The sequence below is a fragment of the Geotrypetes seraphini genome, chromosome 8 (genome assembly GCF_902459505.1).
Source record: "Geotrypetes seraphini chromosome 8, aGeoSer1.1, whole genome shotgun sequence".
NCBI classification, from domain to species: Eukaryota; Metazoa; Chordata; class Amphibia; order Gymnophiona; family Dermophiidae; genus Geotrypetes; species Geotrypetes seraphini.
In genome coordinates, this window is record NC_047091.1 from 19,420,928 (window position 1) to 19,444,553 (window position 23,626).

At 44.3% G+C, this 23,626-nt stretch overlaps 1 protein-coding gene across 2 annotated transcripts in view; it reads left to right on the plus strand.

Annotated features, from left to right (window-relative positions):
• The first annotated feature begins 2,000 nt into the window (after positions 1-2,000).
• The window catches only part of LOC117366126 (cytoglobin-1-like), a 40,258-nt gene continuing 18,632 nt past the window's right edge, over positions 2,001-23,626 (plus strand). Inside the window, exon 1 of one of the 2 annotated variants that reach the window (XM_033957258.1) lies at positions 2,001-2,877. In XM_033957258.1, the coding sequence (XP_033813149.1) occupies positions 2,642-2,877 (236 nt within the window). In that variant the 5' untranslated portion in view covers positions 2,001-2,641. The remainder of the gene's footprint in view (positions 2,878-23,626) is intronic. The other variant, XM_033957259.1, reaches the window with a different exon arrangement.

Below are 23,626 nucleotides of genomic sequence, written 5' to 3' on the forward strand. Positions count from 1 at the left end.
CCTAGTTCTGGGCATCATAGTGCACCTGTTTTGTACACAAGGTGCAGTCTTTAAGATAAGTGTAAGCCATTGTCAGCAAACAGCATTTCATCACACATGGCCTATCCCTGGTTACTAACAGGACAGTGTCATAAAAAGAAAATGTTCCACCATCTATTAAAAGAGTAACTGATATAATATGCTATGTTTTGTCATACAATGCTCGTCATGCCAAGTCTCACTATACTGTGTTATGTTATGTTTTGCTATGCTATGCTTTGTTGTAGAGCCCGGTGGCCCTCCCCTGCCCTCTTCCCTGGCCCCCCTGCCACACACATGTCCCCCCACCCCTTCCCTTTTCCCAGGTACACCGACAAATCCGTGCATGACAATTCGCCCCGACAATTGCACGCACAGGGGACCCTCGACCACAAGAGGACATCCGCTCAAACTCAGGGGAGGGAAGTTTCGTGGAGACGCCAGGAAGTACTTCTTCACGGAGAGAGTGATCGAGCATTGGAACAAGCTTCCAATGCAGGTGGTCGAGGCACGCAGCATCCCAGACTTCAAGAACAAATGGGATACCCATGTGGGATCCCTACGGGGTCATGCCAAGGGATAGGGTCACTAGGACTTGAATGAGCGGGTCAGTAGAGTGACAGTATAATTACAATTATACTTAAGGGGTCAGAAGACTTAAGGGGGTGGGTAAATAGTGTGGGCAGACTTGATGGGCTATATGGCCCTTATCTGCCGTCATCTTTCTATGTTTCTATGTTTCTATGACAATGGTGCCCCGTTAATTAGGCCCCATGACTGAATCTGCCATAAGTGGATATTTGGAGGGCCCTGATTTGCTCAGACTCCTCAGAATTATATGGTGCAGGACCCGCTTACATTGGAAAGTTGGTCCTCAACCTGGCAGCTAGGCTTCAATGCTAAGAAATGTAAGGTCTTGCACCTCGGAAGCAGAAATCCATGCAGGACGCACTTCTTGAACAGAGAAACTTTAACTAGGACTTCAGCAGAACGAGATTTAGGAGAAATCATCAGTGCAGACATGAAAACTGCCAATCAAGTGGAGAAGGCTTCATCTAAGGCAAGGCAGATATTGGGTTGTATCAATAGAAGTTTCGTCAGCCGAAAGCCTGAAGTCATAATGGCATTGTACAGGACCATGGTGAGACCTCATCTGGAGTACTGCGTGCAATTCTGGAGGCCACATTACAGTAAAGATGTGCGCAGAATTGAATCGGTTCAGCGGAGGGCCACCAGGATGGTCTCGGGGTTCAAGGGTCTCTCGTACGAAGAGAGACTGAACAAATTGCAGCTCTACACTCTCGAGGAACGTAGGGAGAGGGGAGACATGATCAAAACATTTAAGTACCTCATGGGACGTGTCGAAGTGGAAAATGATATTTTCTTTCTCAAGGGACCCTCAGCCACAAGAGGGCACCTGCTCAAACTCAGGGGCGGAAAATTTCATGGCGACACCAGAAAGTATTTCTTCACAGAGAGAGTGGTTGATCATTGGAACAAGCTTCCAGTGCAGGTGATCGAGGCAGACAGCGTGCCAGACTTTAAGAATAAATGGGATACCCATGTGGGATCCCTACGAGGGTCAAGATAAGGAAATTGGGTCATTAGGGCATAGACAGGGGGTGGGTAAGCAGAGTGGGCAGACTTGATGGGCTGTAGCCCTTTTCTGCCGTCATCTTCTATGTTTCTATGAGAAAGGACGCCGATGCTGACACAGGCAGCAACTTCGCGACGGGGGAACTAATAAAGGTTCTGGGGGAAAGCAAGGGACACGCACATGGCAAGGAGAGGAGCGGGGGGGGGGGGGCGGGGAAGAGAGGAGGGGTGCCGCGCCCGGGGCGGACTGCCCCTCCCACGCACTCCCCTTACTACACCACTGCTTTGTCGACTGTTTTGCCAACCCTGTCAGACAATGTCCTGCCATGCCATGTTTGCCAACACTTTGCATAAAAACAGTTTAATACATATGTAAACTTGTCACCCGTTCTGAGCTCCCCTGGCAGGACGAGATATAAAACCGAATAAATAAATAAAAACGTTTGTTTTTTTACTCTCGGTGGTGAGGAAAAAGTGGTCCTTAGGACCTGGGGGATGGAGAACGGGTCTTCCACCTGCTTGTGAAAGCCCTAGGCAGAGAGAGACAGTATAACAGAACAAAAGAGAGAGCGCAGACTCAAGAGAGGGAGAGAGCAGCATAGACAGAGAGAGAAAGAGGCATAGACGGAGAGAGACAGCCAGCCAAAGGGAGGGGAAGAGATAGAGATGGATGCCTCCTTTTCCTTTAACTAATTTACCCCTGCATCTTTTGGAGCACTGATATGTGCTTACAGCTTGTCAGATCTGTGTTGTCATGCTCTAATAAGAGCTTAGATCCTGACATTTAGATCTGCTGTTCATACTTTTAGCTCTGTTTAAACTTTCTAGGTACAAGGAAAGCTCCTTTGGAACTGTTTTTGGCTAGGGACTGTATTCGTGCTGATTCCTGCCAAAGATGTTGAGGTTCGGTCGCTGGGTTTGAAAGCCTCTCCTAAGCACTGCTAATCTGACCGGTCCACGGTTGTCTGGGTCAGGGAGTTCTGGGGCTCAGTGCAGGTCAGAGGTTTGTCGCCACTGTTAGGCGAGCATGGGCTGTGCCCTGTCAGGTCTGGACATAGAACCCGCGAAAGCAGTTCCCGATGAAAGGAGAAGTGCCGAAGAAAGCACGTCCAGGTGGATACCGGAGGAAGAGTGCACCACCGCTCTCCAAGCCACAGCCGCTAAGTCCCTGCAACTCTCCGAAGCTCAAAAGCAGCTTATTCAAGAATCCTGGAGAATTCTCCAGCAAGACATTGCCAGAGTGGGTATTATCATGTTTATAAGGTAGGATCACATACGTGTGCGTGTTTGCATTAAATCAATTCAGGGGAATTTTCTTGAGACTCCAGTGTTAGGAAATTTGGGAGAGCAGCCTGGAGGTCCAGAGCTTTTAGTGGTGCGGGACCGGAGTATTGGAACAGGTTGCATTTAGAAATGGAAACAGAGAATAACCTGATGTTATATTTGAAGAAGTTAAAAAAAAATCTCTTTTCCCTCTAAGGGCTGATGCTGGTTGGATTAAGCATTCCATTTCATTATGAGTAAAGGAAATACTTAGATATTACATTGTAAGACATCTTACTATTTTTTCCTTACACCGATGGCTGTTTGGGATATAATAAATTGGATATGATAATGAAATTTGTTTTCCCTCCCTTTTTCAAAAGCGTAGTGCGGTTTTTAGCGCTGACCACATAAGAGCTGTTACCACTACGGCCGGCGCTAAAAACTGCACCACATGTTTGAGCAGAAGAGGAGAAAGGGATCCCTTTGGGAAATGTATATGTTGCGTTTGTCCCTCGTTTTATTCTGCTTTTACTTGTCTTTTCTAGAAAATCATATTGAATGAACCTGGTTCATTAAGATGATATATAAAGCCTGATAGATAGGTAAATAGATAGCTTATCCCTCTCCTTTACAAAACCGCGCTAACGTTTTTGGCGACGGCCATCGCGGTGACAGCTCCAACGCTCGTAGAATTCCTATGAGCGTCTGAGCTGTTACCGTCGCAGCCGGCGCTAAAACCGCTAGCGCGGCTTTGTAAAGGAGAGGGTATATTAGGCCCTCTTTAACTAAGCCGCGGTAGAGGTTTCTACTGCGACCCAGGGTACTAAATGCGCCAACGCTACTCCGACGCTTATAGGAATTCTGTGAGCATCAGAGCGTTTAGCACTCCGGGCCACTGTAGAAACCTCTACCCAGTGGCGTAGTAAGGGGGTGGGGGAAGAAGAGATGGGGGTGGTCTGCCCCGGTCATCATGTTGGTGGGGGTTCCGACACCCCTCCTCCTCTCCGCCCCACCTCTTCCCACTCCTCCCCTCACCACGCGCATGCCCCCTTCCCTTCCCCCGTGCCTCTAGTTGTTCACGAACGACAAGAACTTCAACGTGCTCCTCACAACTGCGTCCTCTCTCCCACCAACGTCATTTCCAGGTGCCGCACACAGGAAGTGATGTAGGCGGGAGAGACGACAGAGTCATGAGGAGCACATTGAATTACTAGTTGCTCGCGGCGGTGAACAACTAGAGGTACGGGGGAAGGGGGCACGTGTATGGCAGGGGGGAGCAGGGGAGGCAGAGATGAGGGTGGGGGAGGAGCGCCTCTCCCATTCAGTATTCCACTGCCTCTACTGCAGCTTAGTAAAAGAGGGCCTTAGAGAGAGAAACAAAGAGAGTGAAGATGATGTCAGAGAAAGACCTATTGTCTTTTCACTCTATCTTCATCTTCCTTAGTGAGCCTATGTATGTGTCCCAAACTTGCTTAAATTCAAATACAGTCTTCATATCCACCACCTCCACAAGAAGGTCATGCCAGAAATTCACCACTTTTCCCGTGAAGAAGTATTTTCTTAAATTCCTCCTGTGTCTGTCCTCGTTCTCCTTCATCCTATGCCCCCTCAAGAGACTCGCCTCCTACGCATTTAGGCCATGGAGATATTTCAATGTCTCCCGCCTTTCTTCCAAAGTATATGTATTGAGATATTCAACTGTGTCTTCATGTGCTTTATGATGAAGACCACTGGCCATTTTAGTAGCCCCCCCTTCTGGACCAACTCCATCCTGTTTCTATCTTTTTTAAAGATATGGTTTCTAGAATTGTACACAGTACTCTAAATGGGATCTCACCAGGAGATTTATACAAAGGTACCATCACCAACTTTTTCTTGCTTGCCATTCATCCCTCTGGTTTTTGTCATTGCTTTTTCTATATGTTTGTCTACCTTCAGGTCATAAGAACATAAGAACATAAGAACATAAGAACTGCCATCTCCGGATCAGACCCATGGTCCATCGAGTCCGGCGATCCGCACACGCGGAGGCCCAGTCAGGTATACACCTGATGTAGTTTTACCACCCATATCCCTCTATGCCTCTCATAAGGAGATGTGCATCTAATTTGCCTTTGAATCCTAGCACAGTGGATTCCTTAATAACCTCCTGTGGAAGAGCATTCCAGGCGTTCACCACTCGCTGCGTAAAGCAGAACCTCCTGACATTTGTCCTGGACTTGTCCCCCCTTAGCTTTAAACCATGTCCTCTTGTCCGTGTCGCGTTGGACAATGTAAATAATTTATTTTCCTGCTCTATTTTATCGATGCCTTTCAGCATTTTGAACGTCTCGATCATGTCCCCTCGCAGCCTCCTCTTCTCAAGGGAGAACAGTCCCAGTTTCTTGAGTCGTTCCTCATATTCCAAGTTCTCCATACCTCTTATTAGCTTCGTTGCTCGTCTCTGCACCCTCTCCAGCAGTTTTATATCCCTCTTTAGTTTGGGAGACCAATGTTGGACACAGTATTCCAAGTGTGGTCTGACCATTGCTCTATAAAGCGGCTTTATGACTTTCTCCAATCTGCTCGTGATTCCTTTCTTTATCATTCCTAACATTCTGTTCGCTTTCTTTGCCGCTGCCGCGCATTGTGCCGACGGCTTCAGGGTCCTATCTATCAGTACACCCAGGTCCCTTTCTTGTTCGCTCTTACCCAGAGTTGCTCCTGACATTCTATACTCGTGTTCCTTATTCTTACTGCCTAAATGCATTACTTTGCATTTCTCCACGTTGAACTTCATCTGCCATTGCTCTGCCCATTTCTCTATCTTTTAGGTCATTCCGAAAAGTATTTAATACTCAGATTTCTAGACCACTTCTTCAAAATGGAAATGCTATAGGCAGGGCAGGATGAACCAATAGGCCAAGTAGGCACATGCCTAGGGCCCGAAATGGTCAGGGGGGCCCGATGAAGGAGGGCATCGACATTGTTTTTTTCCAAACGGCGATGGGCCCCTCCAGCATCGATCGGCAATGTGGGCTCCCCCCCCCCATCGACGGAAAGTAAGACAAGCAAGCAATATGGGTAAGAAAGGCAATGGGAACTGTAATTGTGCAAGTGATGCTGCTTGCCCAAAGCTTCCCTCTGACGCAGCTTCCTGTTTCCGCCTGGGCGCATGGTGGGGCGGGGCAGTGTACTTGTGTGCCTAGGGGCCCTTGATGAATTAATCCTGCCCCGGCTATAGTGGGTCCAAAAAGAATGAATAAGACTACAGTCTAGCTACATACAAGTAGAAATTTCAGGATCCAATTCTGAGGCCAACTTCTCAGTATGTATAATGCATATTAAGTGATAGTATTCCAATTACAACTGTGAAAACCTTTCTGCAGGGTGCAGATAAAATAATCACTAGAAGTTATTTCATCCGAATCTGCTTATGATACAGGATAGGTCATGGTTTATCTCATTTTCCTCTCAGCAAAGGCATGCATGCCATGGTCAAACATTTTCTGCATAAGTAAAGAATGATCACGCACAGCTGAGAATTCTTATGCTGGAAAATAAAAATGTATTTGGGGTGTGATAAGACACATATCCAATGCCGTAAACCAGTAAGTGAAACAGCTCATTGCCAAAAATAAACAAGCTGGAAAAGGGGAAGCCAGAAAATATTTATTTTAACTTACAGCCCACTAATACACTAAATAACAAACCAATCTACAAGAAAAGGCGTATAGCAATATGCATAGTCAGAAAATAGAAACATAGAAATAGACGGCAGATAAGGGCCACGGCCCATCTAGTCTGCCCACCCCAATGACCCTCCCCTACCTTTCTCTGTGAATAGATCCCACGTGTCTATCCCATTTGGCCTTAAAATCAGGCACGCTGCTGGGCTCAATAACCTAAAGTGGAAGACTATTCCAGCGATCAACCACCCTTTCAGTGAAAAAGAATTTCCTGGTGTCCCCGTGCAGTTTCCCGCCCCTGATTTTCCACGGGGAAAAAAAAAATCAAGCCAACAGAGCAGTATGGTAAAGAGATTTTAATAAAGTAAAGCTCATTTGCTAGTACAAAAGTCACCTGCCCGCTGCAGACGATAATGTTACCTTAATGGGGAATCTCCAATTTAATTGACAAAAATTTCAAACATCTAGGGCTCCTTTTACTAAGCTGTGCTAGCGGTTTTAGTGCGCCCTCAGCGCACGCTGCAATGCCGCTTGCGCTAGATGCTAACGCCTCCATTGAGCTGGTGTTAATTTTTCTGCATAGCGTGGGGGGGCAGCACGCGCTAACCTGCAGCTAAAAACGCTACCACAGCTTCCTAAAAGGAGCCCCTAGCCATGAGATCTGGTCAGTTCCGCTCTGCAGGTCCAAAATTCAGTTGAGCAAATGGGTGTTCCCGCGTGGCTCAGGCCTACCCAGGTGACTGAACGAATGCTATCCGTCTAGTAGAAATCACTGATGCCCATGTCTTGAATCAGGGTGGACCGGAGGCTAAGAAATATGCTGAACAATAGAGGAGTGAGCACCGAGCCCTGGAAGGCACCACAGTATAATAGGCGAGAAGCTGCTAAGGAAAGGCCAGGGGCGATATCAAGTTTATTAGGTTTTTATATACCGCCTATCGAGATTATCTAAGCGGTTTTACAATCAGGTACTGAAGCATTTTCTCTGTTTGTCCCGATGGGTTCACAATCTATCTAACATACCTAGGGCTATGAAGGACTGAGTGACTTGCCCAGGGTCACAAGGAGCAGCCCAGGATTTGAACCCACAACCTTAGGGTACTGAGGCTGTAGCTCCAACCACTGTGCCACACACTCCTCCAACCACTGGAGAACCTGTTCATTCAAGGGCATAGCTACCATCGAGCAAATCCAGCAAAATGCCCAGGGCTGCCCAGTGGTAGAGGCCGCTTACAGCTGAACTATCCTTTACCCGCCTGTTGGATCCCCCAAATGCTGCAGCCACAGAGACAGTGCTAAAGGCTGTCTCTCTAGCTGGCAGGCCCTTTCCTCAGCCGTGTCCCGCCCACAGGAAGTTGTACTAGAACGGTGGACCACAACAAAAAAAAAAACACCAACAGAAAACCACAGGAAACCAAGGGAGAACCAAAACCAAAAGCAGTACTGTGGATATGAGGTAGTTGACGTCAAAGTTTATGATGATAATACTTTGCAAATGCTCCAAAATGGCGCAGGTAATATCAACCCAACATGGTCCGTGTTTCAGCTAGAATTGCCTTCTTCAAGGGTCCTAAGGAAATGTGTATACATATATAAGTATATAAATGAAAAGAGAAATGGAATGTGAATAAAAAATATGATTTATAAAAAGATACAACCAAGCCGTGGACGAAAGTGATTGTTTGATGGGCGTGTCCAAAGAGGACTACGAAGCACGTGAGGCGTGATACTCATATCCAAAGAGCCACAAAACATAATGCGAGATCTATCTAGGGCTTAAACGGAAGCAATGGGCTAATGGGCGTGTCTAAAGTAAGATAAAAACAATAGATTGGTGGACGTGTGTAAAAGACGTGTCTAAAAGATAAATATGGTATGAATGAACGTTAAAACTGCTATGCAAATCAAAGAATTTATCCGGAAGAATGTAGGTCTAATCGGCTTATTTAGTAAACTAATGTGCCTATGAAGAGAACACGATGGTAAACCTATAGAAATAGGAGTGATGAGAACATAAAAGATGAAGAATGAAAGATGTATAATTTGAAGATAATAATGTAAACCAGAGACATCCTGAGGGGGAAAAAAATTAATAAAAGGAAAAACATTATAGGGACTTACAAGGTGTACCCTTACTTATAATAAAGCACAATATAGCATGACTGTATCATAATAAATATCTGATTCATATATTCACTAACATGACTATCAAAGAATATTGTAATGTAAAGAATATAGCCACAGACATAATAACAGTATAAAAATAAGAATATAAATATATAAAAGTCTTTTTTTTTTTATTTATACAAATTTACAATTTTAATATTAGAATGATACAAAGAAAAAGGATTCTTACACAAAGATTTACATTAATTATACATATAACACAAAAATTCCTTTTCAAGCCCACAAGATTGGGGAGCCATACTAACATGAAATATTAAGAAAACTAAGAATTGGTACTGATTCGTATGAATCTTGACCGTTCCCTATTATTGGGACAATGACGACCTCCAATTTTTCTCAGTAGTGAAACATTAATACGACAAACCTCATTTCTGTTCTTGTGCCGTTAAAAATTGTTGTAACTGGATGGGATCCCAAAATACACATTCAATGTCTTGTACTTTGACAAGACATTTACATGGAAATTTTAGATAAAATGATGCCTCAAGAGCTAAAACTCTTGTTCTTAATTTCAAAAATTATTTCCTTCTTAGTTGCATAGCTCTTGAGACATCAGGAAAAATCCTAACCAAATCTCCACAAAACTTTGTCAGCCTATTTTTAAAATAAAGTTTCATTATTAACATCTTATCTATCTCACTCATGCATGTTATTACCATAGTGGACCTACTCTGAATCACATCTTGACTATCTTCCAAAAATTCTGTTAAATTTATTTCATTTGTGACCAGGTGGTCCACATCCTGGTTGGATTGTATTTTCTTTTGCGGAATATAATAATAATTATTGATTGGAAAAGTCTCTGCATTGGGTAATCCCAGTATTTCTTTAAAAAATTTCCTTAACAAAATTTCAGAAGATAATAAATGTGTTACTGGGAAATTAACCAAGCGGAGATTCCTCACTCTATTCATATTTTCTAACATTTCAATTTTAGAATATAACACTGTAGAATCCTTAACAGCAGATACTGAGACAGCTTGCAATGTATTACTTTGAGTTTCTACCACACTTAATCTTTTATCCAAACAACTTAAATTGGAATCCACATTCACAAACTTTTGAGACACAGACTGTGAATAATCCAATGTTTATTTCATTGATTCTCTGAGAAACCCTTCAACTCTAGAAATACCTAACCACAAGTCTTTAAGGGTAATATCTTGTTTTTCCACTGCTAGTGGTTGATCTTCCACAGCACCTGAAAACTCAGGTGGTTTAGGTATGTCAGTGAAAACTAATTTACTTGATTGTGCAGAAGAAACCACATATTCAGTGGAAATAGCGGGGGTGATCTTCCCGCTATCACTAGATACTGGGTGAAGGGGGGGGTCCTTTCTAGGGGACTCATCGATGCACCCGACATGGGAGAGTTCATAGCAAGTAAAGGTTGTGGTGGATTTTCTGTGGAAAAAGTCAAATGCCTATCCATTGGTCTAGAAACAGCAGGTGTTGAGCTCTTAGGCTTAATTTTCCTTTTCCCCATAATGTAAAGGATTAAAGTTTATACAACCTGAGTTCTCGCTCCCCGGCTCCTCGTTGCTCCATGGGGCTCCCAAGGGGCGGGACCTTCCCCTTAGGGCACGCCCCTTCGGCCATGCCCTGCGGCCGCAACCGCGGCAGCAGTAAGTTTTAAAGTTGAAGCAATCAAAAGAGACGGACTCAATGACGTCAGGGGTCCGTCTCTTGCAGTGCCTGCCCGATTCCACCACCGAGCCCTGCCGCTGTTGCGAGAGACACAGGGCAGCAAGTAGAGTCTTCTCCGACGTCCCAGCAGGTAATAAACAGCTCCCAAATTCAACCGCGGCAGCAGTAAGTTTTAAAGTTGAAGCAATCAAAAGAGACGGACCCAATGACGTCAGGGGTCCGTCTCTTGCAGTGCCTGCCCGATTCCACCACCGAGCCCTGCCACTGCTGCGGGAGACACAGGGCAGCAAGTAGAGTCTCTTCTGACGTCCCAGCAGGTAATAAACAGCTCCCCAAATATATAAAAGTCTAACCGTAAAATAATCAGAGAGTGATACTAACAATAAATTAAAGGTTAAAAATGATTATCATAAGAAATGATTATCATAGACAGAAAAACAAAGAAACATCACAGGCCTATTTAAATATGAAAAAATTCATGATAAATTATAAAAAAGGACGATAATCAATCTCCGAGTTCAATCCAGCAGGCATGATCATATTCAGCTCAAAAATCGCTCTTTGTTCTGCTTGCAATAAAACATTGTCAATGTTGCTGCCTCTCCAACTTAATTTGAAGGTCCTGAATACAACAAAACGAGGATCATTAATGGTATGGGCAAAGTCTCTCCAATGCTGAACCAGAGGTGCTGTCAATATTTCTCTCATTATACAACTCCGATGTTCGATAATTCTTGTTTTTATTTTCCTCTTAGCTTTATATAAAGAAGTTGGCAAGGGCAAATAATGATATAAATCACATGTTGAGTGTCACAATTGCTGCTGAAGGAGGCAATATTTTTATTTTAACTCGAAGAATAATTAAGCTCTGAAACTCATTACGGGAAGATGTGCTAACAGCAGTTAGTGTATCTGGGTTCAAAAAAAGTAGAAACATAGAACTTTGCAGGAGCTTCCTTCTGGTTGCAAAAAAAAAAAAAAAAAAGAGATAAAACTGGCAGTCAAATCTCGCAGTCATTTTTCGACAGAGCTGGCATGGACAGGAGCGAACGGGATCTCTCTTGTGCCAATAGACAACCAGAGAGGTACAGTAGGCCAGGCCTGGAGAGGCCTACTGGTGGTTCTATGTGAGGAGGGTAATTTGGGGGAGGGGAAGAACTAAGTACAAACTGTGTCTGTTCAGAGGGGGATGGAGGTGGTGAACACTCTGCTGGTTCGGAGAGCTGATGACACCAGTGGCAGAGGAGGAAGAACACAATGGGAGGGAGGGAATGGGAGAAATGCCAGTTATCAAGGGGAGGGAGGGAGGGGAATGTTGGATACCTCAGGGTGGAGGTATCTGCTGGACAGGTGCAACCCATCTGGTCCCTGTAGTCCTTGTAGTGCCTCTCCGTGGTTCAGGAACCCGAAGTTCATCTCCTTGCACCATCCTTGCAGCCAGTCGTTTGCCTTCTGGATCCGATTCTCTCTGGCTCTTCCCTTGCCTCTCCTCGATCCTTCCAGTAAGAGGCAAGGGAAGAGCCAGAGAGAATCGGATCCAGAAGGCAAACGACTGGCTGCAAGGATGGTGCAAGGAGATGAACTTCGGGTTCCTGAACCACGGAGAGGCACTACAAGGACTACAGGGACCAGATGGGTTGCACCTGTCCAGCAGAGGGAAGAACGTCTTTGGACACCGATTAGCCCGCCTACTCCATAGGGCTTTAAACTAGGTAAGTTGGGGGAGGGTACGGGCACTAATAACCTATCTAATGAAGTAAGCTGCAAATACCATTCAGGATCTGAGGTATATACACATAGCAATCATGGATCTGGGGGGGGTGCTCACATTTCCGGGTTCAGGGGGGATACTGACATTTTCGAATCCGGGGTAAGTTCACACTGTGTTTCAGGGTCTAAGGAGAATACACACATCGCAAACAATACCAAAGGAGCCGATGGAGCTCAATCGGGAATATCACTAGATAGCCATAACAAACCTAGGATTTGGAAGGCTATGTACGTCAATGCCCACAGTTTGGGCAACAAGATTCTGGAATTGGAGACGGAAATGAGGGGCGCTGACCTAGATGTGGTGGCAATATCCGAAACCTGGCTTACGGACTCCCACAGGTGGGACATGGTCATACCGGGTTACAATTTGTTCCGCCAAGACAGGGAGGGCAAAATGGGAGGAGGGGTAGCACTATATGCCAAAGATGACATCAAAGTTACCAGAATCACAGATGTTAGGTACACAGGGGAATCCCTGTGGGTAAATATGGCCAGGGGAAAGGACAAATGCCTGTACCTTGGCATAGTATACAGACCTCCAAGGCAACAGGAAGACCTTGATATGGAATTAATCGAGGACATAGAGAATATCACCTTGCGTGGGGACACAGTATTGATGGGAGACTTCAATATGCCTGACGTGAATTGGAACACACTTTCCTCTGCGACCAGCAGCAGCAAAAGGCTATTAAACTCTATAAAGGGAGCAAGACTCAAGCAAATGGTTTTGGAGCCAACTAGGGATCAGGCGATTCTAGACCTAATACTTACCAACGGAGAAAGTGTCACAGATGTCTCTGTGGGAGACACGCTGTCATCCAGTGACCACAACATGGTATGGTTTAACCTCAGAAAAGGTTTCACCAAACCCAACACATTAACTAAGGTCCTCAGCTTCAAGAACACCAACTTCGAGGACATGGGGGAATTCATCCATCAGTCGCTGCAAAACCAAGCAGAAACTGATAATGTAGAGGAATTGTGGTCAACACTGAAAACTACCATACACGAAGCAACAAACAGATTTATTAAATCTGTAAGCAAACGACGAAGAAAAAACAAACCGCAGTGGTTCTCTACGGAGGTCTCCAACCTCATAAAAGAGAAGAAGAGAGCATTCATCTCCTTCAAACATTCAGGGAAGCAGGGCTCCAGAGAAGACTATCTGGCCAAGTCAAGAACCGTCAAAACAGCAGTCAGAGTGGCCAAATTGCAGGTGGAGGAGAATCTAGCAAAGAATATCAAAAAGGGTGATAAAGCATTCTTTAGGTATATTAGTGATAGAAACAGGAACACAGGAGGGATAGTACGCCTTAGGAAACCGGACGGGAACTATGTAGAATCGGACTCCGGGAAGGCCAAACTGTTAAATGAATACTTTTGCTCAGTTTTCACCCGTGAGGCGCAGGGATCCGGCCCTCAACTACCAACAGGGGATAGCTCGATAGACCCGTTTTGCAGCTTCGAGATAACGCCCAATAGTGTCTACAGTGAACTATCCAAACTCAAGGTTCACAAAGCCATGGGGCCAGACAACATACACCCCAGAGTACTCAGAGAGTTAAAAGACACCTTGGCGAAACCACTATCAACACTCTTCAATCTCTCCCTTAGCAAAGGAAAAGTCCCGCTAGACTGGAAAACGGCAAATGTCATTCCACTCCACAAAAAAGGAAGTAGGACGGAAGCTACGAACTACAGACCAGTGAGTCTCACATCAACAGTAAGCAAACTAATGGAAACTCTAATCAAACACCAATTGGATGCGGTCCTTAACGAGGGGAATCTGCGAGATCCCCGTCAACATGGGTTTACAAAGGGGAGGTCCTGTCAATCCAACCTGATCAGCTTCTTTGACTGGGTGACGAGGAAGCTGGATATTGGGGAGTCCCTGGACGTCGTGTACTTAGATTTCAGCAAAGCATTCGATAGCGTACCACACCGCAGGTTGTTGAGCAAGATGAGCTCTATAGGTTTGGGAGATACCTTGACTACATGGGTGGGGGACTGGCTAGGAGGTAGACTTCAGAGGGTGGTGGTGAATGGCTCCCCCTCCGAAACGACAGAGGTGTTAAGTGGAGTGCCGCAGGGCTCGGTCTTGGGCCCAATCTTGTTCAACATCTTCATAAGGGACTTGGCTGAAGGGCTTCAGGGTAAATTAACGTTATTCGCCGATGATGCCAAATTATGCAATATAGTGGACAAGAACACAACAGGACCTGACAACAAATCCAAGACCGATAGTATGGCACACGACCTCCTCCTACTGGAGAATTGGTCCAGGACCTGGCAACTAAACTTCAATGCCAAAAAATGCAAGGTCATGCACCTTGGCAACAAAAATCCATGTAAGACTTACACTCTTAATGGTGAGATCCTAGAGAGAACTGTAGCGGAACGAGACTTAGGGGTAATCATCAGTGAGGACATGAAGACTGCAACTCAGGTGGAGAAAGCTTCATCTAAAGCCAGACAAATCATGGGTTGCATACGAAGGAGTTTCGTTAGCCGTAAGCCCGAAGTCATAATGCCATTATATAGGTCCATGGTGAGACCCCATCTGGAATACTGTGTACAATTCTGGAGGCCACATTACCGCAAAGATGTGCTGAGACTTGAGTCGGTCCAGCGAATGGCCACACGGATGGTCACGGGGCTCAGGGATCTCCCGTATGAGGAACGGCTGAATAAACTGCAGCTCTACTCCCTTGAGGAACGCAGGGAGAGGGGGGACATGATCGAGACATTCAAGTACCTCACGCGTCGTATAGAGGTGGGGGAGGATATCTTCTTCTTCAAGGAACCCACGTCAACACGAGGGCATCCATGGAAAATCAGGGGAGGGACATTGCATGGCGACACCAGGAAATACTTCTTCACAGAGAGGGTGGTGGATCGATGGAATGGTCTTCCGATGCAGGTGATTGAGGCCAGCAGTGTGCCTGATTTTAAAGCTAAATGGGATCGAAAGGTGGGATCTCTTCGCAAAGGGAGGTAGGGGAGGGTCATTGATGTGGGCAGACTTGATGGGCCTTGGCCCTTATCTGCCGTCACCTTCTATGTTTCTATGAGAAGGGAGAGAAGGAAAGATGGAAGAGAAGGAATGCTGGGATATAAACCCTCAGTTTATATTCATGTTAACATTTTTCCACTAGAAAAGGGGGGGCGGGGATGTTATTTGATTTATATTTGGATGGGTTTGTATTTGAGTATATTTTTGAGTATTTATTTGGGATCTTGCCAGGTACTTATTACCTGAAGGGTCCTTTTAGTAAGGTGCGCTAACTGATTTAGCACATGCCAAATGCTAACCCGACCATTATATTCTATGGGTGCATTAGCATTTAGCGCATGCTATTCTATGGCGCACACTAAATCGGTAAAAGGACTCCTGAATTAGCCAGTGCTAGAAACAGGATACTGGGTTGATGGACCTGTAGTCTGTCCCACTATGGCAACTCTTATGTTCTTAGGTTCTAATATTTAGCAGAAAATTAGAGCCAGTTCTCCCTCTGAAGCAGTATACAGCTCTACCTCGGAAACCACAATGAATGCTTTCTTATTTAAAATATTTGGTTTTATTTCTCAATTTCTTTCCAGTGGGTCAGAGTGTCCTCAGGCTCAGCTCTAATAATGTTCATAAGCTGAGCTGGAATCAAATTTGGTACGAGTTAATGTTTCTGTTAGTAGGAGCTTGCGATGGATAATTATGGGCCAAGCCTTGGAGTAGATTTGTAAATCCACACGACGCTCAGGGCAGACTCTGCTCTCTTGGACCATGAGACGCTATCTGTAAGATTTACAGGCATTAATCAGGACATGTCTCATATCTTAGATCAATTATGCCAATTTTCTCTTGGCAGATTCTCCACATAATAACATTTGAAGAAGGCAGTTGCTTTAAATCATAGCAGGAAAACACCCTGCCATTGCATCTTTTGGCTTCAGTTTCAACATGCAATTTAGTCCTTGCTTTGCTTCATGACTTTCCAAACAGCTGCTTTTCTTGGAGGTAGGCTCATTCGGCGACAGAAGACTTGTCCTACCCCATCCGCTTATCCCTCTCTGCCCCGCTTGCTGGTTACCTGTTGCTGCAGGAGAACGTTGCTGTTTTATTCCATGGCGAATTCAATTTAAATGTGCCAATGTAATTTTTTCACCTTTATTACCTCTATCATTTAACTCTCTTAGGTTTTACACTACCAGGAATACACATAAATTTAAATTGCTCTTCCCTTCTGTTAAAGGGATTAAACCCCTAGGTAAATTCTCACATTCCTTAGCCTATTCCTTGGTAAAAGTTTGGAACGATTTTCCCTCGATTATCAGAACGTCATTATCTCTCTTACTTTTTAGGAAAAATCTGAAAACGTATCTCTTTCAGAGATCCTTAACTGAGGACTGATCTAATTTATTGAAAATTTTTTAATGACCTTCATTATTGTTTTATATCATATTCTTTTAAACTTTGTTAACCGGCTCGAGTCCTTGCTGGAATGATCCGGTATATAAGATGGAAATTAGATTAGATTAGAAATTAGATGTGATGATATATTGGTTTTAAATCAATTGACTTCAAATTGCATTATATGAAGCGTCTGCTAAAGAGAAAACGTTCTCCGTTCTGATAACTTCAGCTCTAAAGGAGATGGACAGAATAGAGCTGGTTCAAATGAAGGCTACAGACTAGACATAAGAACATAAGAAGCGCCATCTCCGGATCAGACCTTCGGTCCATCAAGTCCGGCGATCCGCACACGCGGAGGCCCTGCCAGGTATACACCTGGTTTATTTATAGCCAACTAAATATAATGAAGGTACAATCGTATTCCGTGAAGAAAAAATTGTAAATATAAACGTTGTAAATAGTTAAAGTAGGGATTCATTCACACCAAAAAAATATATAATAACAGGTACAGGACAGTTGACAAAATCATAAATAAACGGAGAAAAATAAACCTCCATTTTGAGCGAAGCAGGCCTCCCGCTAAGCAGCTGAGAGCGTGGAGATAACCTTGTGTAAATGAATCCCCTGAAGTAGCCTGCTTTCAGGCGAAATAGAAGATCTTTTCTATCGGGACGAAGATTCTCCTTCAGATGAGTGTTTAACTCTCTTATATATGCTATTATGCAGGTTTTACAGCCACGCTATTAAACCCTGTTTTGAATTTGTCTACAGCTGGAGCTGATTGCCATAAATATAGTTAGTTTGGGACTGTTTCACCTAATAATAGAAAATTTATGGACGTTGAAATTCAAATCCTTTGAGAATTTTTTGAAAACTATTCTTCTAAAGAGATGTTGAAGTGTGAAAGTAATATATAATTGTACGGAGTTTTTTTATAAACCCGTGATGAGGTGGTGAGCTTTGGGTACTTGTGTAGTCCCGGCGACCCACAATTGAGGTTTATTTTTCTCCGTTTATTTATGATTTTGTCAACTGTCCTGTACCTGTTATTATATATTTTTTTGGTGTGAATGAATCCCTACTTTAACTATTTACAACGTTTATATTTACAATTTATTTTATAGCCAACCATATCTTTATATGCCTCTCTCAAGGAGATATGCATCTAGTTTGCTTTTGAAGCCTAGGACTGGGAGAGTATTCCAGATGTCAACCACTCTCTGTGTGAAGCAGAACTTCCTGATATTAGTCCTGAACTTGTCCCCCCTTAGCTTCATTTCATGTCCTCTTGTCCGTGTCAAATTGGACATTGTAAATAATCTCTGCTCTATTTTGTCGATGCCTTTCAGTATTTTGAAGGTCTCGATCATATCCCCACGCAGTCTCCTCTTCTCAAGGGAGAACAATCCCAGTGTTTTAAGTCGATCCTCATATTCCAGTTTCTCCATACCCTTCACCAGTTTAGTCGCCAGTTTAGTTTAGTTTAGACTAGAGAGTTGCACGGGGACAGAAATCCCACCTGTCCCCACCAGAATCCCCTTGGGTCTCCGCCCATCCCCTTCAGATTCCCCTCCATCCCTGCCCATACCCACGAGGAATCCCCTCCATCTCCGAGCGTCCCCCCCATAAAAGTTGCCTGTCCCCATAAAAAGAAGCAATTACTTCTGACAGGATCATCAATTCCATAGTTTCTTTTGTGTTTGCGCTGCTGTTTTCCTTGTGGAATCTCTTTGGTGGAACCCTTTTTTTGTTTTCTGTTCAGGAATTTGTTCAGGTAATTAACTTATAAACCTCTCTCGGGAGCGCATTCCATGAAGGAAGGGGGACCCTGTTGGCTTGAAGTGTCTATTCTTCAAAAAAATAGAGCTTTAATTTTTTATCCTAAGCTAATTCCCGAAAGCATCTATAAAGAGGAAACTCTTTAGTGAGCTTTTAAATCATTCTAACATTGATTCTTCATGAAGATAAATAGGTAAGTGATTTCATTGCTGGGGAGCTGTAACAGAAAATATTTCATTCCGCCTTTTACTGATTATCTTTAAAGTAGGAACTGTAAGAAGATTTTGATTTGTCGACCTTATGGTTCTAGATGTGGAGTATGAATAAGAAGTCTGTCCAGGAAAGCTGGTCATTTTGACTGTCTGATGTTGAACATTAAAAGAGCTAATTTAGAGGAAACATTTATAGGAAAACATTTATTGCAAATCCATCTCATGGAGTGGTGGAAACTGGTGCATTGGCTCAAACACTATAGGAATCATTTGCTGCCCAGATACACAAGAGAACCTACTGGAAGTCAGTGGTCTGAAACTCGCAGCCCGGGGGCCACATTCGGCCCACCAGGTACTATGTTTATCATAATCACAAAAGTAAAATAAAACAGTTTCTTGATCATATGTCTCTTTAGCTATAAATAACAATATTATTTTTAAGACTTAGCCAAAAGGAAAGATTTATAAACTATAAAGAGTTTTACCTCATGCAAAATTGTCATTTCTTTAATAAGACATGAACTATTTTTTTTCTGAGGCCCTCCAAGTACCTACAAATCCAAAATGTGGCCCTGCAAAGGCTTTGAGTTGGAGACCACTGGTTTAGACCTACACTTTCCAAGCACCCACTCTTGAATGTTCAAGAGGATGAGGTGCAAACCTTTTGGCAGGGAATAGGACAGGATCAGAAATTAGTAATTCAGGCTCCATGTACCAAGCTGTGTTAGGCTTTTTTATCGCCATCCGTGGCGTTATTAGCTCTGACACTCATCTATGAGCGTTGGAGCTTTAACTGCCGCAGCTGGTGATAAGAAAGCCTAACGCGGCTTCATAAAAGGGGGGGAGGGGGTTAACCTCCCAAGTAACCTGGACCCGTCTATCCCAGGGCTTTAAAAATAGCCCCACTCTATTCAGCACCGCCCTTGCTTCAGACCTTGCCAATTTCTTCACGCCTCTGACTTTGTGTGTCCAAGTGACCTTTCAGTGCTTTTGAACAGTAATGATCTTCTTTTATTAAATTGATTTAAATATCTGCTTTGGGGAGGGGGCAGGAGAGAGACAGCAGATTGCAGACACCAGGGAGAATGAGCTGCCTTTGCTTTATGCAAGTTCTGCAGGGAGCTGGTGGAGGAGGTGTCGGAATATTAAACCCTATATTTAAAACGCACATATGTGTCTTTAAAGAAGCTGTGAAGACATCGAAATGCTGAAGCCCGGGCGTCTTTCCATGCACTTCAGAATTACATTAGGGTTCTGTTGTTCCTGGATGGGCTCCAGATCCTGAGTTGCCCAGAAGCAATGCCTGGTTGGATTCAGGTTGGACAAGCTGGGGCTCTTTACCCTGGAAAAAGCGGAGACTGAGAGGGGACATGATAGAGACTTATAAAATCATGAAGGGTGGAGAGGGACAGATTCTTTAGACTAGCGGGGACAACAAAAACAAGAGGGCATTCAGAAAAACTGAGAGGAGACAGATTCAAAACGATTGCAAGGAAGTTCTTCTTCACTCAACGGGTGGTAGACACCTGGAACGCGCTTCCCGGAGAGGTGATAAGACAGGGTACAATTCTGGGGTTCAAAAGGGGACTGGATGACTTCCTGGAAGCAAAGGGGATAGCAGGGAGAGGGTTACTTCACTGGACATTAGGCGAAAAGGGTATGGAAGTTGTAGATCATGGACCTGGGGGGCCGCCGCGGGAGCGGACTGCCGGGCACGAAGGACCCCTGGTCTGACCCGGCAGGGGCAATGCTTATGTTCTTATGTTATGAAGAGATTCACCCAAGGCAGTGTACAACAAATACTGTTCAATAGAAAACTTACAATTTCGTTAACAGCATAACAACAGTAAAATGACCAAATATAAACATAAAATACAATGAATGAGGTAAACTCAAAATCAGCAAGGGGTTCTTTTACTAAGGCGCTCTAACCGGTTTAGCGCGTGCTAAATGCTAAGGTGCCCATTATATTCTATGTCGCCTTAGCATTTAGCACGCGCTAATCAATTAGTGCGCGCTAAATCGGTTAGCGCGCCTCAGTAAAAGGACCACCAAATTGAAACTTAACCCCCCCCCCCTTTTACAAAACCGTGAAAGCGGTTTATTGCACTGGCCGGCGCGCTGAATGCTCTGCGCTGCACACGGCGCTCATAGGAACATGAGCGTCGGGACCAGCATGAAGCATTCAGCATGCCGGCCAGCGCTAAAAAAACGCTTTTGCGGTTTTGTAAAAGGGTGGGGGGTGGGGTTAATAATAAGACAACCATGAAACAACTTAAAAAATATACTTATTAACAGAGAGATATAATACCGGTATGTACAATGTCAGCATAATACCTATGAAAAACCTAATAAGCACATGTCAGAACATTCAAATACAATAGATAAGACGCTAATGGTTTTCTACAATGCAACTTATCATATAGCCAAGGGGCCAAGTGCAGATATTAGATTATACTATTTTAGTCTGCTTATTTGATTTCAGAGTGAAAGCATTTATCTTTCCTATTTCATTTTGGCGTTCTTTTCTGACTTTTTTGTAGCCGGTAAACGGATTTGACCAATTGCTGTAAAACCAGTATAATGTGTCTGGTAATAATCTGAAAGGTAATTACATAGGCAGCTCCATCAGGGGTCGATGCTCAAAGACAGGCACTAAAGCCCACAACGTTAGGGTTACCAGACGTTCGGATTTCCCCGGACATATCCGGGGGTCCGGATGGCTTTTCAAAACCTGGCACTTTGTCCGGGTTTTGAAAAGCTTCCTCTAAATCACGTCGGGCAGGAGGGCATCCGTGCATGCATGGATGCCCTCCTGCCTGACGAGAGCAGGCAGAGGGGGGGCGGGGGTGGGGCGGGGCTAGGTCAGGATTGGAAGAGGGGCTGGGATGGGTGGAACTGGGCAGGCCTGGGGACGGGTCTAGAGGTCCAGATTTTACTAAAGTAAAATCTGGTAACCCTACACAATGCAACAATAGCACAGAAAAATAGCTAAGCAATGCTCGAAGGAAATGATATGCACATAATATGTGCAGTTAATTTACATTAACAAAGCAAGGGGAGGAACATGCCTGGTGCATGCGCCAAAGGGTTTTGCATCATGCACAGCTCTTGTGCGCATGTCCAAAACCAGAAGTGCAAGTACACATCGGTGCTGTTCTGTGTTTTTAATCATGAGTCTTTCAAACACTATTTGCACTTAAAATTTTTGAAAGGCTGATATTTAAGTGAAGAAAAACAGGCGCTGATGTGAGCTTCCACTTTCGGTTTTGCTCGGACTCACACACACATTTGTTTCTGGAGAGTGTGGTGTGGGTTCAAACCTCTGCGCTGCTTCTGTGACCCTGGGCAAGTCACTTAATCCCCCATTGCCCCAGGGACTTTAGATAGATTGTGAACCCACTGGGAGAAATAGGGAAAATGTTTGAAGTACCTGAATGTAAACTGCTTTGAGTATGGTTGTAATACTACAAAAAGGCAGTATACAAGCCCCAATCCCTTTCTCTGATGTCATAATGCCTCATTCCGCTAATAAGAGCCAGCCTCATCAGTGATGTCACAATGATTTCATTGTTCTATACTTGACTCATTTCTGATAGTATTGGAGGAGAGTGTAGTGCAGTGGTTAGAGCTACAGTCTCAGCACCCTGAGGTTGTGGGTTCAAACCCTGTGCTGCTCCCTGTGACCCTGGGCAAATGACTTAATCCTCCATTGCCCCAGGTACATTAGATAGATTGTGAGTAGAGAATGACACTGGGACAAATTTGTCTCGTCGCTGTCCCTGCCCCATTCCTGTAACCTCTGCCTTAACCGCACAAGCCTTGAACACATATGATCTTAAAGTGTTCGAGGCTTGGGCAGATGAGGATGGAACTTGTAGGAAAGGGGCAGAGAGAAGGAAAAGAATTTGTGGGGCCGGGAAAATGAGTTCCTGTGTTATTCCCATGTCATTCTCTAATTGTAAGCCCACTGAGGCAGATAGGGAAAATGCTTTGAATTAGAGAATGACACGGTGACAAAATTCATCACCATTCCCGTCCCCGCGGGAAACCATCTTCATGTCATTCTTTAAGGAGAGAGGGAAGAATCAGAGTATAATTGGGCACAACCACTGACCCGCAAGCTTTGCTTTGAAGAATGCTGGTGTAGAAGGACTGAGGTTGAAACAGACACTACAGAATGACAGTCTCTGGTATCCAGAGCAGATATTGTGATGTCATAATGCCTCATTCCACCAGTGCCTAAGAGCCAATAACATCAGTGATGTCACAATGGCTTCATTATCCTTGGCTCACATAAGAATCAGAGTATGAATGGCCACAACCACTGACCCGCAAGCTTTGCTTTGAAGAATGCTGGTGTAGAAGGACTGAGGTTGAAATAGACACTAGAAAATGACATAGGATTATTTCCCGCAGTTATCCGCGGGGACGGGAACGGTGATGAATTTTGTCACCGTGTCATTCTCTACTTTGAATGCGGTTGTAATACTGCAAAAAGGCGGTATACAAGTCACAATCCCTTTCCCTGATGTCATAATGCCTCATTCCACCAATGCCTAAGAGCCAACTTCATCAATGATGTCACAATGACTTCATTATTCTATACTTGACTCACTTCTGTTATTGTACTGGAGGAGAGTGTAGCGCAGTGGTTAAAGCAACAGCCTCAGAACCCTGAGGTTGTAGATTCAAACCCTGCACTGCTCCTTTTGACCCTGGGCAAGTCACTTAATCCTCCAACTCCCAATCCCCTCCCCTCATTTTCACTATCAGCGATTAAACTTGCAAGGGCTTCCTTCTGTTGCCAAACAAAAGTCAAAACCAGCAGTTTAATGCGAGAAACTGACAAGTAATCTTCTTCTGAAAACCTTCTCTGCTGCCCCCTGAACTGGCGGTATTTTTTTTTTTTTTTTTTTTTACATTATGGGCTGTCATTTTCTAGTGTGCTTTGCGGTGCTTTTGTTTGTGCACAGAGAAGGATAATTTACTGACCTCTCAAAATCATCCGTTTAAATACTTTGCAGTCATCTTTAGTGCTTATGTTAACCCTGGTGCTCGAGCCCTCTGAG